Below are 22719 nucleotides of genomic sequence, written 5' to 3'. Positions count from 1 at the left end.
ATGATGACAATAGGTTTGATTTGTTGAGTACTTACTATATGCCAGGATGATAAGTAGAAAGTTTTTATTCCTTTCAATAATATGATATATAAATTATTATTATCATTATATTAAAGAATTATTATTATTTTATAAAATATTATAATTATATAAATGAGAAAATTAAAGCTTATAGATATTAAAACATTTTCCCAAGGTCATATAACGAGTAAGAGGCAAAACCAGGATTCAAACTCAGGACTTTGGGCCTCCAAAGGTCTAGATTCTTTACCTATTATGTCAAAACAAAGTATCCATAGCTTTTCTGAAAACATGTAGGGTATGTACTCACAAGGAAGCTGCAGTGTAATTATAAAATGGGTAAGGAAGTATCAAATTTTCAAAGTGTTGCTGCTAAGAGACATGCCAGCAGAAGAACAGAACACACTATCAACTCCCAAGATGTGACTCGTTATGGAAATAGTACTGTTATTTATAGGCCTCAATATTACTGCAAAATTATTTAAAAATAGTAACTATCACCAGAAACTTGACTCTGTACAATGATTCATACTGTGAATTCTGGAGATGCCTAATTACCTAACTAAATATCCATCTGACTTCAAAAAAAGAAACGACAATCATGACAAACAAAGAGAGCAGCTCTGGGAACATAACTCACATTAAGAGACTTACCAAATTTCCCACAGTGAGCACGTTTTTGAATTCATCAGTCATTGGGTGATGTTCCATAGCCATGAACAGAGTATTTAAAACTATGCAAATGGTAATAGCAAGATCTACAAAAGGATCCATTACAATAAAATAGATAAGTCTTTTGAATTTTATCCAATATGGAGAGCAATTCCAGATCAAGAATGTGTGTGCAAATCTGTACCACCAAGGTGGACATTTTTGTCTGGACTCCTCGAGTTCTGGGAGAAAAAACAACAGAGAACACCAAGTCAATCATTTGCATATTGTATACTTTTTATTCCTCACCAGATACAAATCAGCAGTATACTTTAACACTGAAACAAGTCTTCTGTTTAGACTTTGCAAATTTAACAGTACTGTTTCTATGAAAGCATAGCATGTTACATAAAAATCTTAGATCACACATTCATTTACTAGATCAACCAAGGAGAAGGCAGTGAAATTAATGAATGAGAGCAGATATGGATATCTCTGAGAGAAACATATACTTAACATGTGACAGTAAACAAGAGAAATGATGTTTTCTTAATGGAGATATGTATATTTTTAAGATAAATGTATGTATACCAGTATACATACTTTCCCCTGTGTCCTTAACCCATTACAACAATAACACACTTCTACTCTCTCCAGGAAAAGCTCTTGCTAGTTCACAGGTGAAAACAATCCCAGAACCAAGAGACTGGAAATAATTTATAGAGTGACTCATGCAATAGGCACTAAACAGCATTAGCCCATTTAGTTCTCATCATAAATTTAGGAGGTGGGTGAAAACTTTGACTGGGCCCATCATGGGTATATCGGGGGATGAGGTGGTAGCCCGTGGACAAGGTAAGACCTGGGGCACATTGTGGGGAGAGAAGGTGGGAGCCAATACATTTTTAAAATTGCCACCCTTTGACCGACCACTACTATTCACATCATATTCTCTGAACTGCTTTCTCTAATTCCTTTGGATCACAATCTTAACAGATGTCATGTCACATATTACCATTTTGCAATTTTATAGAAGGTGCTCAGAGGCAGCAATGTATAAACACCTGGAAGTTTGTATTATTTTCTCACATTTTAGAAAGATGATCAATTCCAAGAGACTAGGTAAAGTTTCGAAGAATACATAGTGAGAGAACCACACAGGCCTGGGTTAACCTCCCTTTCTTCATTTAGTACCATAAAGCTATCTATCTTTGAAAGGCATATCACCCAAAGCCTGTCTTTAATCACAAATAACTTTATCCACTTTTTAAGCACATAAAGACAATTCCTTTAGTGTCCATTGGTTAGCCTTACCATTGTTTATAAACCATTTTATATTCTTTGAATTCTTTCTAAGAACTTGCTATATCTATTTAAGGCTGACAAGGACTTACCTGAATTTTGTTAAAAATCTGTATGGTAAAGAGAATATTATTCCGTACCTTCTACAGTGTTTGTTAATATGCTTGCCCTACTCATTGCCCTTTGTCTGAGATTGGGATCATTTAACATATCCTCAGAGAGGAGGTAAGAACTGGAACGTCTTTTCTTGTGTATTTGATTGTTTGTACCCTGAAAAAAAAAAAGATGATTAATTACAGTTTTAAGAATGGAATTCTAATAAATTATAGGTAGAAAATAAAATCTTCCTCACATAGTTGTAGTGAATAATTAAAAGTAGAGTCTAGATTGTTGATTTGAATCATGGCTCTGCTACTTACAGGCTGTGTATCATAGGAGAGTTACTTAACCTCTCTGTCTCCATTTCATCATTGGTAAAATGGGGATTACCATAGCACTTGCCTTACAATCTTGCTATGAGTATTAAATGAGTTAGTACTTAGGAAATAAAAAATAAAATGAGCTGCTTTCATTGTTAAATTCACTATCATTATCTATCTTTCAGGGTTTCCAATTTATTCAGATAGTTTTACTATGTAAGAATCCTACGTGTAAACAGCTAAACAATTGTTGTAAGTGGCGTGTGTATAAAGGGGTAGAACCTAGATTTCTAGGTTAAATTAAATTTCTGTAGTTATTCTTTGTTAAAGTTCAGCAATAACAGAGGCAACTGTAATGATTGTTTCTCACTGCCAAGGAAGATCTCATGAACTGCTCTGAGGCTATGAGGATAAATGGCTCAGTTGGAAAAGGACAATTAAGACTGATGGAAACTGTAGCAAAATGGAGAATATAAGCTCCATCTAAAAGAGGTGACCACTCTCCAGCTCTAAAGGATTGCTGCTATGCAGGAATATGAGCTCAGTCTTACCAGGTATACCCATTTTTATGTGAAGATGTCTTATTTCTAAATCTTAGCAACTAATTCAAAGTTAAAACACTATGCCAGTTCAGTGCAGGCCAACAATACACACACACACACACATGCACACACATATATATACATACAAACAACTATACAAGTCTACATTTATCATCTATCTATCTAGTTGTGTGTGGTATGTATGTACATGTGTATACACACGCACACACCATTCTACATATATATAGATACACAGATCTAGAGTTGTAAAGTTGTACAGTTGTTTAGATATAGTTATATTTGTGTATATATTAAAACATTGACAAGCAGGCAAAAATATATGTATGTGTGTATGTATGCAGGTATGTGTATGTGCAAAGACACACACACATATCTGCAGGTGGCTTTATATAGAAATCTTTCTATAACCATGTTTTCTCTGATATACTCTCTAATTTACTGACTTTCCAGAAGCAGAGATTTCTTTTTCCCCCAAACAATCAGCTGTGTTGATTAAATAATTTGTTCTCCATGTAGACATGTCTCAGGTGTCACGTTTATATTATTTCTCATGCAATCTTTTCATCTAAACTGTACATTATTCCACACTATTATGTTTTGCATTTCTATTGAATCTTACAGTATCCACCAATTACTCAAGTTTTGTAGTTTTAGTTTCAGGATTTAGAGTGCTACTGATTTTTCTGTGGGTAAAAATAAAGTATTAAATGAAACATTTCATTTAAAAATAGGAACTAATCTCCAAGTCTGATACACATTATATAATCTTTTACAGGTAATACACATTGTTGAAAAGCAAAACACAACAAAGATCTGATTCTATGGAAATTTAACATGCTTGTTTGATAAGGAAAAACACCTTCACAGAGGGCTGAAGCTGTATTGTGCAAGCATAGAGGTCACAGGTGACCTAAAAGCACATGCATTCTTTCAAACCAAACGAAAATATGTGTGTGGCCATGGGTCTGATGGAACTTTATTCTCACTTGAAATACTACATTGTCTGCAACTGTGAATTTATGAACAGGTAGCCCAAGTTCAAGGTCAAAGCCTTGCTGATACTGAGTAATGCAGTGAAACATAGTGAGTGGCCTTAAGAGGTTACCTAGATACTCCATAAACCAGAAAGACTTTCAAGCCTCATCACACCCTTTTCTCAAACCACTCAATGATTCCTAAACTCTTGAAACTGTTGTTTTGGAAAGGTGTTTTGTTTTTGTCTTTATATATATACGTTTGCATTTCTGTATGTGTTTTGGATATTATGTTTTTATTCATAGATTCCAGATAAAAGAGTTTTGTTGTTTTTTAATGAAAACAGTAAGTTTCATTTATGTATGGGAAAAAGCACAGTTATTCTAAATTATTTCCAAGAAGCCTACCACACATTGGAGAGGAAGTATGGTGGTTAAAAGCACAAGCTTTGAAATAGAGGGTCTCTGTTTGAACTTTAGGACTACCATTTATTAGCTGAGTGACCTTGCACAAACTGCTTTATTTCCCTGTGCCTCAGTTTCCCCATTTGTAAAACAGGGATAATAATATATCACCTCATAGGGCTGCTGTAAATACTAATGTGTCTGCTATTATTATTACTATTATTGATTATTAACAACTCAAATAAGATCCTTGCAATAAGGTATATATTAAGTAGTGACTTGAAAAAAATAGCAGTAGGTGACAAATAATCCAAATTTCCTTAGAGACATGGGACCTATTATCAACTAATAAGATCAGCATTATCAATGCACTTTGTGCTGATATATAGATCTTTTATAAATTGTTTTCTAAGGGGATGATTCATAATCAAGTACAGTAACAGTAGATAAGTACCTTTTTTCAAAAATGGGGTTTTAAATATCTTGGAATTAGATACCTATAACAATAGTATGAGGAATATGTTCATCAGTTAAAGGTGTGTTTCTAACATAAAAGGTATTGCAAGATGCAGAGGCATTCACAGGACCAGAGAGAAGGCACCTCCAGCAGAGAGACTGATGGATGCAAGAGTAAGGGCCGAGCCACGCCTGAGGTATTTAAAACGTCCTTACACTGTCATCAGAAGTTGCCTTATCTATTATCACCTCTGGCAGAAGCTGTCCATTGGGGAGCATGAGGGCTGAGGGTCCATCCACCAAGGAGACCACACCATTGCAGTCCACGGCGCTATGCATCTTCCTGTTCACCGGCAGCCCTGGGGAGGACCTACTGGCTTGGCTGATATTACTGCTGCGCCGCTCCCGAGGTCTGTGGGGCACGAACAGTGAGCCCCTTCTGCTCTCGTTGTCCCCGAAGATGCTATGCTCGTCGTCAGCAAATTCAGTCTCAGATCCAATATCTTTTCCTCGACCTTTGAAACTAAAAAGACTTGTTCTGCTGCTTCGCCTTGCAGAAAACAAGGAGCCATGAATGCTGAGTGGTGACTGCAGAAAAAATAAGAGATGACACGTATCTGCTGAAGCACCCCAAAACAGAAGTTCATTTCCCATAACTTCCACTGAGACCACTGGCTTGAGGGCAGGTGGCTCTGTACAGGTTTAAATGAAACTGCATATTCTTTGGAAGTATCTAATTGAATAAACATTAGTGCTTGCTATATACAGGACAAGGTGGTAGGCATAGTGAATAATGGAAAATGGGTATGACAGGGTCGTTACCTTAAAACTAGCTTGGACTGCTCTTGTCATATTTCTTTTTATTGATATCACATGTATTCAAGTTCTGTCTCCCCAACCAGATTATGAAATCTTTGAAGGCAGGGACTTTTATTTTGTATGTATCTGGAAGGGTCTTACAGACTTAAGTAGTAGAAGATAGAAATTTTAAATGATGATGTAGATAAAAAGGATAGGAATTCTGCGTGGGTAACTGAAGAGCAGATTGGGAAGAGTGGAGAGGACAGAGGAATCTTTGTGGATGGGTGGCACCTAAGCTAATGGATAAAGAATGGGTGGTCCTATGCCAGGAGGCAAACAAGGAAGAAAATCATCCCACTTAGAGGAAACCATGTGTAACAAGTAATAAAGCAATGAAAATATAGGGCATGTAGGTGAGAGTAAACAATCATGGGGGACTGAGGGTACATGAAGGTTGAGAAAGGTAGGACTGAGGTGAAGCCAGTCCATGGCATTGGCAAGATGTGGGGCTTGTTCTGTAGTCAGTGGCTACAACAATTCACTCCTCTCCTGAGGTCCCTTCCCTCAGAACACTTTGTTCTATGATGCCACCTCTGGTGATATGCATGTGACGGTGTCAGTGGTACCTGGTTAGGGGTAGAAAATCTCTTTTCACGTGCTCGCCTATGACCTTCAACACCAAGGTGGAAACTTTTTCTCCTGATGCTCTCCTCGGATTCCGATATGGACAATTTCTCATCATCTCCCTTTTCTTCCCCAATGGAGAGTTTCTTTTGATTATTTTTCTTTCTTCTGTTTCTTCTTTCTTTAGCACTTTTAGAGCTCATTTTGGATGTTTCAGAAGAACTCTCAGAGAGGCCCATTATCTGGCTTCTCTCAATGCTTGTATATTCAGCTGCTGCCATTGCTATTGCCTGTTGCACCAAGAGGTTACACACACAGTGAGTCATTTCCAAAGTCTGGGAAACCCTATTATGGGGCACCTGTTTACTACAAATTCAGTTACACTGTTCATGTAATCACGTCCCTTGTAAGGGAAGTAATGTCGTTTTCTTTGCACTCTGAATAGAGAGCTTACAAAATATATGTTTATTGCTTCTCCTGCATTGTAATAAAGCCATACTGTGCCTTGGAATTAAACTATTACATACTATTACTATATAGTAAAGCAATTTAAGTAGTATATGTGGAATTTTAAATTGTATACGTAAAAGTTTTAATTTTAGGTAATTCTGGGTCATAAAACACATAAACCATGTAAAAGTTTTAATTTTAGGTAATTCTGGGTCATAAAACACATAAACCATGTGATAATTCATTTGTATATCTTGTTCGGGTAATTAACTCAATATTATCAATAAATTCAGGTACAGCTATACTTTAATGAAGAATGAATTGTTTGCAAATAAAATGAATCATTACAGAATAATATCTCAAGAAAATGAAAGAGCCTTTTAGGGGTTCTCTAGGAAATTCCTGGGATAGCCTAGTGCTACCCCTTTTATAAAAATTAAATTTTTATTATTAAAATAAAATAATCCTTGTAAAAATTTGGAAAATAAAGATATTGTGAATAAAAAACAAAAATCAGTCAGAAACCTACATCCTAGCAATAATTGGTGTTAACATTTCTTCCACTCTTTATATATATAATTTTTAAATTGTTTGTACCCTATATTCTATTTTGTATTCTACAACTTAATATATTGTTATATTAATACCTTTTCCTGTCATAATATTCTTAAAACACATCATTTTATGGCCAAATAATACTCCACGACACAAACATATCATAGTCCTCTTTTTTTTTGTTTTTTTTTTTTTTGTTTTTTTTTTTTTTTTTTTTTTGATAGTCCTCTTAACCATTTTCTAATTTTTGGAAATTTAAATGCTTTCTGATTTTTAATATTATTAAAATACTGTCCTGAACATCTTTCTGCTTCAAAGTTTCTCCGCATCACAGATTACTACCCTCCCCCAAATAGGTTAGATTGCTTGAAGAGATTTGCTAGGTCAAATATTCCAAACACGTGTGGAATATTTGAAATTTTGGTTCTCTTAGTACAAGCCTCCTCAAACTTTTCCACTGAAATACCCCTTTGGAGGGAGGAGTAAGGAGAAATCCTCAAGAATTTGTGGCCACAATCATAAGTATGATTTTCTTAACATCTCACACGTTATCTTAAAATCCTTGCAACATTAACCAAAACTGATGAACATTTTGCTTTCTACCCCACAGAGTATCTAACTTTAACATCAAATAATTTTCCCTAAACATTTGTGTACAATTGTTACTCTGGGGAAATACATCATATACGTTCTGGGACTTTGCATAATGCCATGCACACAGAGGAATTGTGAGTAACAGGTTTAGGAGGAAGAGTTTAGAACATTCTCCTTGCTGGAGTGAGCTGATTATGTGGGAAGGTGGAATGGGGCAGATGTCAGTTCTAACTCAATCCAGAATTGCTTCCTTTGACCACACCAGAATGAAAATTCAGTTTTCATTTATAAAAATGAAAGGAAACCAGGAAGGAAAATCTCCCCGGGGAAGGCTGAGCATAGGCCACAGGGCTTCTGCTGTTTCCGCTGCTTTTCTACTTCTAGGAAGAATTTTAAATCAAATAACAATACCTCAGCTTCCTCTTGCTCTTTTTTAAGTCGATCTAACATCTGTTGAAATTCTAACTCTTTCTGCCTAGCTTCTTCGATGTTTGCCTGGTTCTGTTCTTCATAGGCCATAGCAACCACTGCCAGGATCAAGTTTATTAGATAAAAGGATCCCAGGAAAATCACCACAACAAAGAAGATCATGTAGGTTTTCCCAGCAGCACGCAGTGTCTAGGGAAAAATGGTAATTATTATTTTAATAACACAAAGGGTTTTTTTGGTAAATCATTTCAACTTGAATGGCATATTAGGTATGTAAATCGTACAGCTCTGTATACTCTCATGTTATCAAAAATACAAAGGAATAAAATTGTATCTTCATCGAAAACAATCAGTATTAAAATACACACTTTTTCAGTACAAAAGATATAGCAATTAATTAAGCTTGTACTGAAATTAAGTTTGATTCTTGACTATTAGTAAGCATAATAATAACCCTGGATTTTTTCTCCCTTAATCTGAAAATTACTCAAAAACTAGCTGCTTTACTCATTTTCAAATTATAGGACTAGACAATTTCCATAGTATCATTTACTGATAAAATCATACCTTTAAGAAGTATTAATGATTATGTTAACACAAGGTAGATAGCCTTATTATATGAATTTATGCATTCATCTTTTATGTATTTTAAATCAACATTTATTAAAAATGTTTAAATGTAATACATGGTAAAAAATTCAAATGGTACAAACAGATATTAAATGAAAAATAAGTCTCTTTATTCTATAGCTGATGCATGGTAACTCAATTGCCTTTTCTATCAGTTACTGTTGTTACTGATTTCTTCTTTTGGATAAATTCTTTGTAGTGGAATTCTTAGGTCAACAGTTATATTCATTTTAATTTTCATAGAAATTGCCATGATATCTTCTCCAGTGGTTCCCAGAAATGTGTGAGAAAGTCTACCTCCCCACATCTAGTCAGACAGTATCTCTCCTTTGATCAACTTTTTGATTTTGGTCATTCCGACAGGTGAAAAGTTATATGTCACTCCAGTTTTAATTTGCAGTAAAGGTGAGTATCTTTTTGCATACTTAAAAAGTCACTTGTATTTCTTTTTTTTCCTGTGAAGTAAGATTTTTATATAATTTCTGCATTCATTTATAATATTCTCAGAAATTAAACAGACATAAAACAGGCCAAAAGAAGAATCTGTAGCAATTTGAGAAGTGATTCGTTATTTTTTATAATATAGAATAATCATTTTTGATCTCCTTCCTCTTGGGGTTGGGTACTGATAACATATAGGTGAAAAGATAGAGCCACAATCCCAAGAGGATCACATGTAAGTTAGAGAGGAGATGTTCACATGAATGAAGAATTCCAGTACAAGAGATGGATGCTATAAACTGAAGAACAAAGGGCATGGAAGTGTAGAAGAAGGAACAAGTGAGTTGAGAGAGAAAAACTCAGAGACATGAATTGAGTCTTCCATTCTCATATTAGTTTGCTCAGGCTGCCATAACAAAATGCTATAAATTGGGTAACTTAAACAACAGAAATTTATTTTCTCAGTCCTAGGGGATTGAAATCCAAGATCAAAGTATTGGCAGGTTTGGTTTCTCCTGTGGTCTCTCCCCTTGGCTTGTGGATGGCTACCTTCTCACTGAGTCATCACAAGGTATTTTCTCTCTGTGTGTGTGTATCTCTACTCATGTCCTAATGCTTCCTTCTTATAAGGACATCAGATAGGTTTAGGACCCACCCTAATAGCCTCATTTTAGTTACTGCTTTAAAGGCCCTAACTCTAAATATAGTCATTCTAAGGTATTGGGAGTTAGGACTTCAACATATGAATCTGGGGGAGATACTATTCAGTCCAGAACAACTGTACATGGGAGTGCACAAAATAAAGAACAGTGAGCACAGGAGAGCCTGGTGTTTAGGGCACTGCAGGCAGGGAGGCAAGTGTGGAAAGCATAGCATGTGTAGGAGTGCTGTGAGAGAACATTACAGTATATTTCTTGCTATTTACCTAGGACCCCGTGGGATGCTATATTCAGAAAGGGGGAAAGAGATCTAGAGATCAAAAAGCCCAGAAGAGTAAGAAAATAATTTATGATTTAAGAACTATCCATTCTAATAGTGCTGGAAATAGAACATGTCTATTTTAGTACTAAGACAATAGAGTTTTCTCCATTCTAAATTGAATAAAACATCTCATATATAAGGCTGGTAGGGAACATACATCAGATTTTTGTGCAATGAATGCAATGTTTCTCTTGGCACTCACCTGTTGGTAAAGGTTTTCCCAGTAATCCTGGGTCATTAGCCGAAACAAGGCTAAGAAGGCCCAACTGAAAGTATCGAAGCTCGTGTAGCCATAATCAGGGTTCTTGCCAACCTTCACACAGGTGTACCCTTCTGGACACTGACTACATGTGAAAAAGGATATCACAAGTCAGAGTACCTTCAGGATGCAAGCTAAAGGGTACTACAGAGAAGTCGGAAACTCAAGGTTTCCTTTCCAGGGGGACAATATTGAATAATGATTAAGAACACATTATTTGGAGTCAGCAAGAACTGGGTTTGAATCCCATCCTTACTTTTTACTAGTTGTTGACTTTGTCAAATTACTTAAATTCTCCAAGGCCGGGTTCTTTCTTTCTGTGAGACAAGATAATAATACCTACCTCCAAAGGTTAAGAGTTGAAGGAAATATATATATATATAATATATATAAATATATTATATATTATTTATATATAAATATATAACATATATTATATATTATATATAAATATATATTATATATATATAATATATATTCTTATATATATTCTTATATATATAATATATATATATTCTTATATATTTTCCTTCAACCTCCAAAGGTTAGGACTGTTATTAAGTTTAAAGAAGATAATGTATGCAAATTACCTAGCCTAGTTCCTGCACATAGAAAGCATTTAATAAATGGTAGCTGCTATTAGTATCATCATCAACATCAATCATTAAGACTTGGAAACTTTCACCAGCTGTCATATAGTAGTTCTTGTACCCATAAAGATTGATATATAGGCCTCGAATAAAATTGTCTCCCCAAATTATTCTTGAGGTGAATTAGAATCAAGAACAGTCAATAGATAACAATTGTGTAAGTACATAGAGATTTCTAGTTTAAGACTCTTTTTCTCTTTAAAGTTAGTGGATTGGTATCCATGATGTCAAATAAACACAGTGTTCTGAGGTGTCTTTAGGAGCAGCAACCTTATCTTGTTTGTTTTTATGTTCCCACTGTACCCAGAGCCTCCTCCTGGGCAGGGGGCAGTGCAACAACAAAGGCCCTGCAGCAGAAATAAAGTCGGCGTGTGGGAGAAAGAACAAAATGGGTACTTACATAAATACGACATTCTTAAAATATCTTTACCCCAGTCCATGGGATCCTTTTGTTTAGAGTGGCCAAACTGTCACTGCATTCTGTCACCTATGAACCATACTTGATGGGAGAATAATTTGGGGATGGAAAGAAAAGTTGATTTTGTCACTCTTCTTCCCAGAAAGAAGGCTGGAAACTATCCATCCAACTTTTGGTGGGGTTTTTTGGAAGTAATTTTTTTCTACTTTCTTAGGATGTATATGATTTGTATCTTGTTTTAATTCAAGCACTACCTCAAAGTATTGCTTTCAAATGTATGGTATGCATTAACCATGAAAGTTTTAAACTCTGGACTCACTGTGGGACAGAATGAGTCAAAAAATGCCATGAAATATATGAAAATAATATAGAATCAAAGGTTCTTATTAGCAAACTAATTGAGTTTGATTTTTCTTTTTTCCCCCAGCCTTTGGACTAAACTGAAAACAAATATTACGTACCCTGAATCGGTGCTGAAACCACAAAGGAGAGCATCTTTGGATCCCTCCAAGTAATAAAAATATTCTGTTCAGGAAGAAATTGAACAATATAACATTATGGAGTGTAAGCTTTAAGAGTGACACAGCAGGTCAGTTAATTAATATAGATATATTTACAAACATATTCAGGCCCAGTGCCAGGCAATAGGCATTCATTTATTTATTGTATTCTTATATATTTTCCTTCAAATATTTGTCGATAACCTCTTATGGGCCAGGCAGTGAATATGATGACAAACATGATAAATAAGATCATCAAGTTTATGAAGCTTTCTTTATGTTTAGGTAAGGGTGGAGGTTGGGAATGGAGAAAGACACTTGACAAGTAAATAAGTAAATATACAAGGTATTTTCACATTGGGATAAATGCCCTAAAGAAAATAAATTAAGACAACGTGACAAAATGTGGTCAGGGAAGTCTTTTCTAAAGAGATGACATTCGAGCTGGAACCTAGATGCTACAGAGAAGCCAGCCATTCGAGGACCCTCGTGAGACATCTTGACAGAGTGAAGAGCGAAGAGCAAAACCCCAAGGTAGAAATGAAGTTGGTATATGGAAACAAAAAAGCAAAATGGCCAGCCCAGGTATAGTGCAGTGAGTGGGGAGGATTGTGGTGTCAGAGGTAGGCCGGGGCCACGTAGCAAGGCTTTGCATGCCATGGAAAGGAGTTTGGATTGTAAGTGTGATAGGAAGTAATAGAAGTAGGAAGTAGAGATGTGAGACAATAATTAACATTTCTGAATGTTGCTGTGGCTGCTTTGTGGACTATGGACTATAGGAGGGCAAGTGTGGAAGCAGGGATACAAGCTAAGTGACTACAGTGACAGGTGACATGGCTACGATTCAGAGAGTAGCCATGGATACGGAGAGAAGGGGATAGAATCAAGCGGACGGGATGTGTTGACGGAGTGCATGTGGGGTATGTGGAAGAGAGGAGACACAAGGATGTATCAGCTGGTCAAGAGTGGTACCAGTTACTGGGATAAGGAAGAGTGGGGCACAGAATGGCCTGAAGGACAACCAGGAGCTCCGTTTTAGCTGTGCTCCACGTGAGATGATTATTAGGTATTAAATTATATTTGTCAAGTAAGTGACTGGATTGATATGAGTCTTGAGGTCAGTGAAGGTATCAACTATGGAGATACAAAGATGGGCGTCATCGTCAGGCCATGGGACCTGATGAGTTAACCCAGAAAGTGGAGCTGGGGGAAGGGGAGGGAAACGAGAAGGAAAAGAGCCCCCAGCTCAGCCCCAAGTATTCCAGAAGGGTACAGTTGGCAAGGCAACACTATAAGTGAAGGAAATTTATTTTCTGAAATTCTCTCATTGTTTACTCACCAATCAACATCTATTTAGGACTTACTAAGTTCTGGATGTTGAGGATACAGAACTGAAATAAATGTACATTTTCCCCTTTCATGGTACCCTCTGTGCCCATTTTCAGGTGTAAAGGAACTCATAACTCTTCCTTTATTTACTATAATGACTTATTCTTAATACAGGGGGCTGATCCAAACCTATACAGTAAAGGTATAAAGGACAAAAAGAATTTTTTTAATAAGAGCCCAACTTCCTATCTGGCTCAAGTCAAAATAAATAAAGGGGCTTCCCTGGTGGCGCAGTGGTTGAGAGTCTGCCTGCCGATGCAGGGGACACGGGTTCGTGTCCCGGTCTGGGAGGATCCCATATGCCGCGGAGTGGCTGGGCCCGTGGGCCATGGCCGCTGGGCCTGTGCGTCTGGAGCCTGTGCTCCTCAACGGGAGAGGCCACAGCAGTGAGAGGCCCGCGTACCGCAAAAAAAAAAAAATAAATAAATAAATAAATAAATAAATAAATAAATAAAGATGTAATTTCTAGGAGGCTCTGGAGTAACAGCAGAACGAAGACTTTGAAGTCAGATGTACTTGGATTTGAATATTGTTTCTACCCCTTCCTATGTAGGTGAATTACTTTATCACTTTAAGATTTAGCTTCTGCATCTGTAAAATGTGGATAAGAACACCTACTTTGTAGAGCTGCTGAATTAGTATTAATAGGCTATGGCATGTAAAACACTTAACACAGTGACCCACACTTTCTACATCAATGCTAAAAGAGCAGCAGCTCTTATTAAACAACTTCAGATAAGACTAACTGACTTATATGCCATCGTTTGGTCTTATGTAGAAGATACAAATATTAGAAGACACAAATAAACCAATTAGGCCTCTTAGTTTGGGGTGAAAACTCTCAGTGTTCATTTTTTGCAGAAAATCCTGTTGCCTTGGGGAGGGTAGGCATGGCAGAATGAGGATGGAGGAGGTGATCATGCAACGTTTTATACATAAACCTCTGAGATATTTTATTATGGAAGGATTACTTTAGAGTTATCCTTTAAAGAAATACCAGTTCACATTTACCAATCACTGAGGAGCTGCTTTATAAAAGTAGGCTCTAAAGCTGCCTGTACGGGCATGTTGCAGGGCTAACATAGTCAATTCAATACATGAAGGGTGAAAGGTGAAGCAATGGGAGTAGCTCACTCTGGTCTTGTAGAACACTTGAAAATAATTCCCAAACAAATAAACAGTAAATTATTAGGATAATTAGCCTCAAGAGAATTTAAGGTTAACATGTAAAGGGAAAATGTAATACCAAGAGAAGAATTCCTCTTTTGCACTCCCAGCCAATGAGCCCATCTCACATTTTTCTGTGGAAATAAAAGCCACTGGGCTTGGGCTTCCCTGGTGGCGCAGTGGTTGAGAGTCCGCCTGCCGATGCAGGGGACACGGGTTCGTGCCCCGGTCCAGGAGCATCCCACATGCCGCGGAGCGGCTGGGCCCGTGAGCCATGGCCGCTGAGCCTGTGCGTCCGGAGCCTGTGCTCCGCAACGGGGGAGGCCACAACAGTGGGAGGCCCGCGTACCAAAAAAAAAAAAAAAAAGCCACTGGGCTTGACTTAATCCTCCTCTGATTACGCTGGAGCCTGCTCTTCCATCTTTCCTCCTGCTTCTATGGTGGAGATGTCTCTCCCCTTCGCTCTCCCACTTTCTCAAGGACTTGCTCTCCCCTGCTCTCCTGAATTATTAATCCATATTTTACTACTCATTCATTTCTAGCACTAGAAAAATATCCCTATCAAATCCATCTTTTAAAAAATGCCGGCCATTGCCCCTGTTATTCTGATTCCCTTACAGCCAAATTTCTTGGAAGAATTGTCTACACATACTGTCTTCTCTTCCTTCTGACATCTTATTCACCCGTCACCACCTTCATCCAACCTTGTGTCCTACCACTCTAATAAAATCTGCTCATGAAATTCTCTAATGACTTCCATGTTGTTTAAGCTAATATACATTTCTCTATCCTCATCATCCTTGATCTTGATCTTAATCCTTGATCTTGCAGCGTCATTCAACACAAGCACTCCCTTTTCTCAACATACTTTTTTCTCTTTATTTTCCTACTTATATCTTTGCTTCTTGCTTTACTGGACACTCTTTCGCTGCATCTTTTTTGGGGTCCTCCTCTCTACCTGCCTTCTAGACATTAGGGTTGTGGAGATGAGCATCTTCTAAACACCAAATTTGCTTTAAACACCAGGTTTCCCATTGTCTACCTACTTATAAACATGAGGATTTTCAAAAGGATGTGTGTATGTGTGTACATTTCTTTTCCCTTTGCTGATTACTTCGAAGTGTATATCTCCAAACTAGGCATCTCCTCTGATCTCTATGCTTAAATCTCCAATTGTCTACTTCCTATCTCCACTTGGATATCCCAATGACATCTCAATTTTAACTGGTTAATAGAGACTTTCTCCTACAAACCTGCCCACTCTTCCCTCACTTCCCATTGCCACCTATCCAGTTACTGTGCCAGAAACGTAGATGAGATTCCCCAAGCCCTTCTCTCCTCTCTAATTCATCAGTGGGTTCTATAGGTGTCATTTTGAACTCACATTTTTCACTTTCTGCCGCCACTCTAGATGAAACCACAACCTTGCCTTGTTTGGAATGATAGAAACATCATCCTAACTGGTCTTCCTTATTCTAATCTACCATCTACTCTTACCCAATCAGCTCCCCATATGGTAAAGTGATTAAAACCACTGCATTTAAAATAAAATCCAAGCTCCTTTCCATGGGCTAAGACATTCTTCATGATATGACCTCTGCCTTTTTCTCTAACTTTCTCTGTTGCCATTCTGCCTCTCCTTTGCTAAAGTCTAACCACACTGCTATTTTCCCATTCCTTAAACACATGGTACTCTTTCTTGTCTCAGGGCTCTTCCACAAGCTCTTCCTTCTAATTCAAGGAACAGCTCCCATTTACACTTACACTATTTTATGGCTTCTTATTATCCTTTACATCTCTGCTTAAATGCCACCTCCTCAGAGAGGGCTTCTCATTTAGTTGGTATCTCAGCCCCTGAGATTTATTTTCTTCACATAGCATTTGTTATAACTTGCAATATTTTTTATTTGTCTGTTCCCCTCCTTTTACTCTTTCATTCTCCCTAGAAGATAAGCTCTGTGGATGCAGAGGCTGAGGTTATCATACTCACTGCTACAGGTCCAGAAACTTGTACAATGCTTAGCTCAGGGAAGCACTCAATAAACCCATGTGATGAATACTTGAAAAAATATTGCAGTGAGACTGGGCTTCTATGACACAGAAAACAGGTAGGAAACCAAACTCGGACTGAACACAATCATCTCTGCTGTGAAACTATATTTCAGAAGAAAATCAAGAATAATATATAGGGTTGAGGGAGAAGATTGTGGTATAAAATTTCATTGTTAGCTAAGCTGTCATTCACTCATGTGTGAACCCAATATGAAGATACACTGCAAAATCCAAGAGCTTTTTCGACTCCTTTTGAAAAAAATTGCTTGAAGCAATTCCAGAAAGTTAAAAAAAAAAAAAAAATCACTCAAAGTATGAACTCAGGAATGAGACCAAGATTCAGAATAAAAGGACTGGTAATGATGCTAGTTAAAAAAAAGTCAAGTTTAAGTAAGTGCTGTAAACTGATTCATAAAACAGAGTACAAATGTCAGCAATTACCTGTAAGCTCTATAACTTGCATGGTATATAAATTAAGAAATAAAATCCTTTGGAAACTAGAAATAAACTTTTAAGATCATATTAATAAAAATCAGAAGCTGAAAAAATAAAGAAAAGCAAAGGAAAATATGCTACATTCCTCATCAAATGCTGGTAGTAAAAAATATATACATTAAAAATTTTACTTTGAAACCCTTCAGTTTTCTTGTTTTAGGCTTCCTTTTTTTCAGTTTTCTTTATTTACAGTCTTTTACTATATTAGCTAGGTTTTATTTGCCTTTATATTACTCAGTGAGCAGGAAAAAACACATTGAGTAAAGTAAAAAAAAAAAAAAAATGATGTATACGACTCTTTATTATTTAAGGAGAATTAACACCTGACCTTTACTCCCTGATCTCCTTCTATCAAAGGCACTTGCATGTCCACCTTACCTCTGGATCTAATTATTAAGGTTTATGGGTTCATGTGGGCAACATCTTACAGACACACTGCAGGTGTTAGACAGAAATTACAATCTTGCTAGATTTCATTCTCACCCAAACTCATCAGCTCTGGTGAGAGAAACTGTGTTAGGCGATAACTATTTAGAAAACATGCCGTTTATGCTTTTTGTAAGATACTCTAAAATACACTTGTGAATTAAGTAGACTTCTGAGACTGTGCGTACAGATCATCGTAAATGGTATCTACAGAACTAGTTCTGATGAATTAAACTATGATGGTCATTAGCTAGATTGAGGGAAGCCATTAGAAAGAGCTGTAAAACTCATCATCGGTTATAGTATGAGGATACTGCTGATAAAGCTGAATAAACTGTTCTGCTTATACAAATCTTTAGAAATACCATCGAGACAAACATTTTAATATGTGATAATTCATTATAACATGATTAACATGACTGTACAATGTTATAGTTATAAGAAAAATACAAGGGTAAAAATATAATTATATTATTACATAATAAATTATACTATAAAATAAACATAAGTATAAATTACTCAATAAAACTACAGTATATAAATATATAACTTATGAAATTTAATGGTCAATATCATTAATTCATAGCTAAATTTATTTTTCTAGAGCAAACTTATTCTTTTTTATCTTACAGAAATTGAGAATTAATAGAACTATCCCATGTTCTTAATACCAGAACCGCTAGAAAGCTTAGATCCAGGGAAATTTATGAAAAATAACATGATCCAAATTCACATTGCAGCAGCTTTCTCTATATTGAGTGATTTTTGAAATAATTAAAATGAAAGCAACATTTCATTGCCAGAAGAGAACAATGCTCTTAGCCTTATTTCAACCTATTAATAACTATAAGGGCATTCTTACTTCCATAGTCTTCTTCATCGAGAGTATTCAATATGCTTTCTATTGTTTCATTATTTTCAAGCAGAGTCCGCACACATTTTTGCTTCAGGTTGCCCATAAAGAGCTGCAGTCCAATCAGTGCAAACACGCTCAGACAGAACACAGTCAGGATCATGACGTCAGAAAGCTTCTTCACAGACTGGATCAGGGCCCCTACGATGGTCTTTAGGCCTGAATACGAGGAGGAGAAATAGGTGTTCAAAATGAAATAAAGCCTCTGAATGAGAAACGAAAACAAAACACAAGCTTTCCTAGAAATGCATGCATTTTATCAAACCGATGATCTTAAATAACCTAGTTGGAAAAAAGTCTACCAGCTCAAAAGGGTGGACTTGCTGTTTTATATATTTTGTTTCTGTATATTACAGCAAATGATTAAAAACTTTAAATATTTCCAGAGAATAACCAAGCTGTCAAAATGAATAATTTGGTTGCTCAAACCATATCCACACTTACTTGAAAAAATAATTTTTAAAAAGTGTCAATTCAGTGAATGTTTGGTCAGACAAAACATCTCTTTATAATGACACCAAAACAGAAAAGAGGCTGAGTTGCAGCACACAGTGACAACTTACTAACTTTCAGTTAAGAAATGGTTGTTGAGGAAAGAAAAAAACATTATGTCATGCAATCCTCCCCATGCTGATATTCTGTATCTCTTTTCTTAACCATATGAAAAGCAATAAAACAAATTGAAATTTTCATTCCTGGATAAGCAAAATGGAAAATGAACTGTTAGACAGGAGGGAAAATTTCAAGTTGAGATGTGAACCAAATGGCCATCTTCATCGCCTAAGACTCATGCAACTGATTAAACTCAAAGGCTGACTTTTAATAACGATTGTGAAAAACGTAAGAGATCAAATTTAATTAAAATTGCATAAGAGAAAGTTTTTCTTGTTTTTCCTTCAAAAGATCAAAGTCAGCCCCGGTGTTTAACCCCACTCTCACCTGGAATGACTGAAATTGTTTTCAAAGCTCGGAGAACTCTGAATGTTCTCAACGCTGAGACATTGCCCAGGTCCACAAACTCTGTCACATATCTGTAATAGGGGAGTTTATACACAAACACGGTAACAACACACACACACAAACAAAGAACAACTCCCAAAATAGTTGGAGTTATGAGTGGCCTAATGCTTCACACCAATTACTTCTTACCTGGGATTACAGAAATAGTTTCAAAGCTCTCAACACTCTGAAAGTTCGAAGAGCTGAAACATTGCCTAGATTTACAAATTCTGTTAAATACCTGTAGAATTAAATCAGAGTTATTCAGAATTTAGATAGAGTCTATGATACTTACCTGTGCCTTTAGTCAAGGTGTTTCCTACGCTTGGAACTTCTTATTTAAATTTACAGTTCTGCAAGTCTTTTGCTTCTATCATTACTAATTTAATTTGATTTGATTTGAGTCATTTGATGTGAGCAAAATACAAACATATTATTAAAATGGTTTCATACACATAAATGCCTAACTAAACAATTAAATGCTTCAATTACTAAACTTCAATATTATGGTAATATAGATATTTAATATTCTATAAAATACCAGCAGCAAACCTAGACAACTGTATGCTAATTCAAAGAAGCCAGACACAAAAAGGTCATATATTGTATGATTCCATTCACGTGAAATGTCTAGAATAGGCAAATCCACAGAGACAGAACACAGTTGAGTGGTTTCCAGGGACTGGGGCAGGGGGAGAAGGGAATGGAAGTGACTGCTCTCTGGGGTGATGAAAATATTCTGGAATTAGAAAGTGATGATGGTTGCACAACTTTGTGAACATACTACAAAACACTGAATTTTATACTTTAAAAATGGTAAAGTTTATGGCACATAAATTTAAAAAAGGGACCCCTGAGAAGATGCAGCCTTCTTTGACACAGTGTTGTCTTAGCAGGTGGTGGGTGGCACTACAGCAGTCTTATATGACCACAAAAAGAGCCAGCCTGAAGGACAAAGAGGTGGGGCAGGTGTGCGGGAATTGGAGACTAGAAATCTCAAGACCCTTCTGTATTGTCTAAATCCCTCCAATGAACATGCATTACTTTTACAATTCAAAATGACAGAGGGAAAATACTGTATATAGGTTTGAGATTTAAAAAATAAAGAAATGTTTCTGACAAATATATTTAGGAAAAGAGCAGCAATATGAATAAATTAAAATTATATCTTAATGTGATACTTTTCCCTTGAAAATAAACTGTGGATACCTATGTAATGCATACACAATGCATTAATGTTAGGTTTAGTATGCAGTGACAGCCCTTATAAAAAGATTTATTTCTATATTTTAATATACTTATTAGCTTTTGAATAATATAGGTTAATTTAAAAAAAGAGCACCGTACTTATAATAAATGCCTGAGTTTTTTCTTATAGGTTTTACCAGATTTTAAATAAGAACTTGGAAAAAGTGTGACCCTAACTGGCACCACATATATTATCTATCCAAGTACTAAGCATGGAGGAAGACCATCTATCTTAATGATGTCATACACTTTTGAGTAGAAAATGCTCTATCTGAAAAAATATTAATATTTTTTTGATGACTAACTTTCATACAGTATCCTTTAAATGCAACCATTATATGCAGGAAAAGTCAAACCCCAAAAGTCTGTTCTTACTGGAATACTGTGCTGTCTGAGACTTTCATGAGTTTGGCATTTCAAAAAACTGAAAGTACTTACGCAAAAACAATGACAATAAAATCAAGCCAGTTCCAAGGGTCACGAAGGAAAGTGAATTCTCCTACACAGAAGCCTCTTGCAAGGATTTTTACAAGTGATTCAAAAGTATATATTCCAGTAAAAGTGTACCTAGGCACAAGAATCCATTGGGATATTAAGTGTGAAAAGAATACAATACCATGTGAATCGTTATAATTAATTTTTTCTGATCAACCAAAGGACGGCATCTATTGGAGTATGGCTGTTGGTTTATGGACCCATTCTAACTATTAGAATAAACTATAGTAAAGGTCCTTCCAGAAAATCTTAAAATGTACATATCAGAAACACTCTCAGAAAGTAGAGGTATTTAAAAATTAGTTAAGAACACAGGTATTAGGTCTGCCTAGAAAATTCCTGCATTGTTCCTATCAGAAATATACCCAAGGACAAGAGATATGTGGCATGTCTAAGAACAAAGCAGGGCATCTGATAAGGTCTTTTTTCTAGAAAAGACTGTAGCACGTATTATTCTATTGTAATATTAGCAGGTTAATATTGTAGGGGAGAGAAAAATAATTGAAAGAAAAGCAACTATGTAACATGGGAAGATAAACACCACAATATTTATAGATGCAATAACTTCCTGGTCTAAAAAGGAAAGGATAAAAATGACCATACTAAGACTATATTAAAATGTACTTAAACCCACTTACTCTACATTCTTGGTCCAGTCTGGAGGGTTACTCATGGTCATAAATATGCAATTCGTCAGAATAGTGCACATGATAAGCATGCTGAATGCGGTAGCTTAGAATCAAGGAATATGATACAAGACCACGGTAGGAACTTTGAATATCTGATAAAGACATCTGTTGAAATGCTAACAATTTTTCCTTAGAAAAAAATTCTAAGCACGTCTATAGACTTAAAAAAAATCTCTTTGAACAAGGGAGTAATAGACAAAAGCAATTTTTCCTAAAATACTAAAATTGCCATTCTCCCAATCTACTCACAGATCTACACCAAATTATATTGAGATTGGTAAACCAGAGTCTTTTCAGGTACAAAAGGACTAAAATCTATATTTAAAAAAAAATTTTTTTTAAACTGCATTTTAAAGAACCATTGTAAGTAAGCATTTTAAAAAGGATATGAGTGTACTAAAATCTTAATAGATATTCTTCTGAGAGGACTGAAAGGAGAGAGGATGTACAAAGCAGGTGTGGCATTAAAACGGAAGATTGCTTTCCCTTTGTTCAAAACTATGAAAGTCTGCAGGAGTAAAAAGAAAACAGCATGAATTGAGACTCCAAAATTTCAATGTAGTAGGTTAATATCTGCAATTTACCTCTCCATGTGGTAGGGTCATATTAAAGAACACTGCCATCAGACTCAAGCAATGTGGTTCCAATACCATTGATGCAGCTCTTCACGTCATGCTGGCCAATGAACTCCAAGTCCATTGTCCATTTCATCAGTAAAGTAAG

The 22719-nt window shown here is 36.1% G+C and overlaps 1 protein-coding gene across 1 annotated transcript in view; it reads right to left on the bottom strand.

Moving 5' to 3' along the window:
- SCN9A (sodium voltage-gated channel alpha subunit 9) overlaps nt 1-22719 on the bottom strand; it is a 151773-nt gene that overhangs the window by 59728 nt on the left and 69326 nt on the right. The window contains exons 3-14 of the mRNA XM_032637962.1: nt 22386-22504; nt 21946-22035; nt 21251-21379; nt 19505-19596; nt 18515-18724; nt 12085-12148; nt 10499-10640; nt 8227-8433; nt 6219-6506; nt 5008-5379; nt 2115-2244; nt 676-914 (exon numbers count right to left, since the gene is read on the bottom strand). Of these exons, the coding sequence (XP_032493853.1) occupies nt 676-914; nt 2115-2244; nt 5008-5379; nt 6219-6506; nt 8227-8433; nt 10499-10640; nt 12085-12148; nt 18515-18724; nt 19505-19596; nt 21251-21379; nt 21946-22035; nt 22386-22504 (2082 nt within the window). The remainder of the gene's footprint in view (nt 1-675; nt 915-2114; nt 2245-5007; nt 5380-6218; nt 6507-8226; nt 8434-10498; nt 10641-12084; nt 12149-18514; nt 18725-19504; nt 19597-21250; nt 21380-21945; nt 22036-22385; nt 22505-22719) is intronic.

The sequence above is a fragment of the Phocoena sinus genome, chromosome 7 (genome assembly GCF_008692025.1).
Source record: "Phocoena sinus isolate mPhoSin1 chromosome 7, mPhoSin1.pri, whole genome shotgun sequence".
Taxonomy (NCBI): Eukaryota; Metazoa; Chordata; class Mammalia; order Artiodactyla; family Phocoenidae; genus Phocoena; species Phocoena sinus.
Note: the sequence above shows the minus strand (reverse complement) of the source record. Positions and strands in the feature narration are given on the sequence as shown.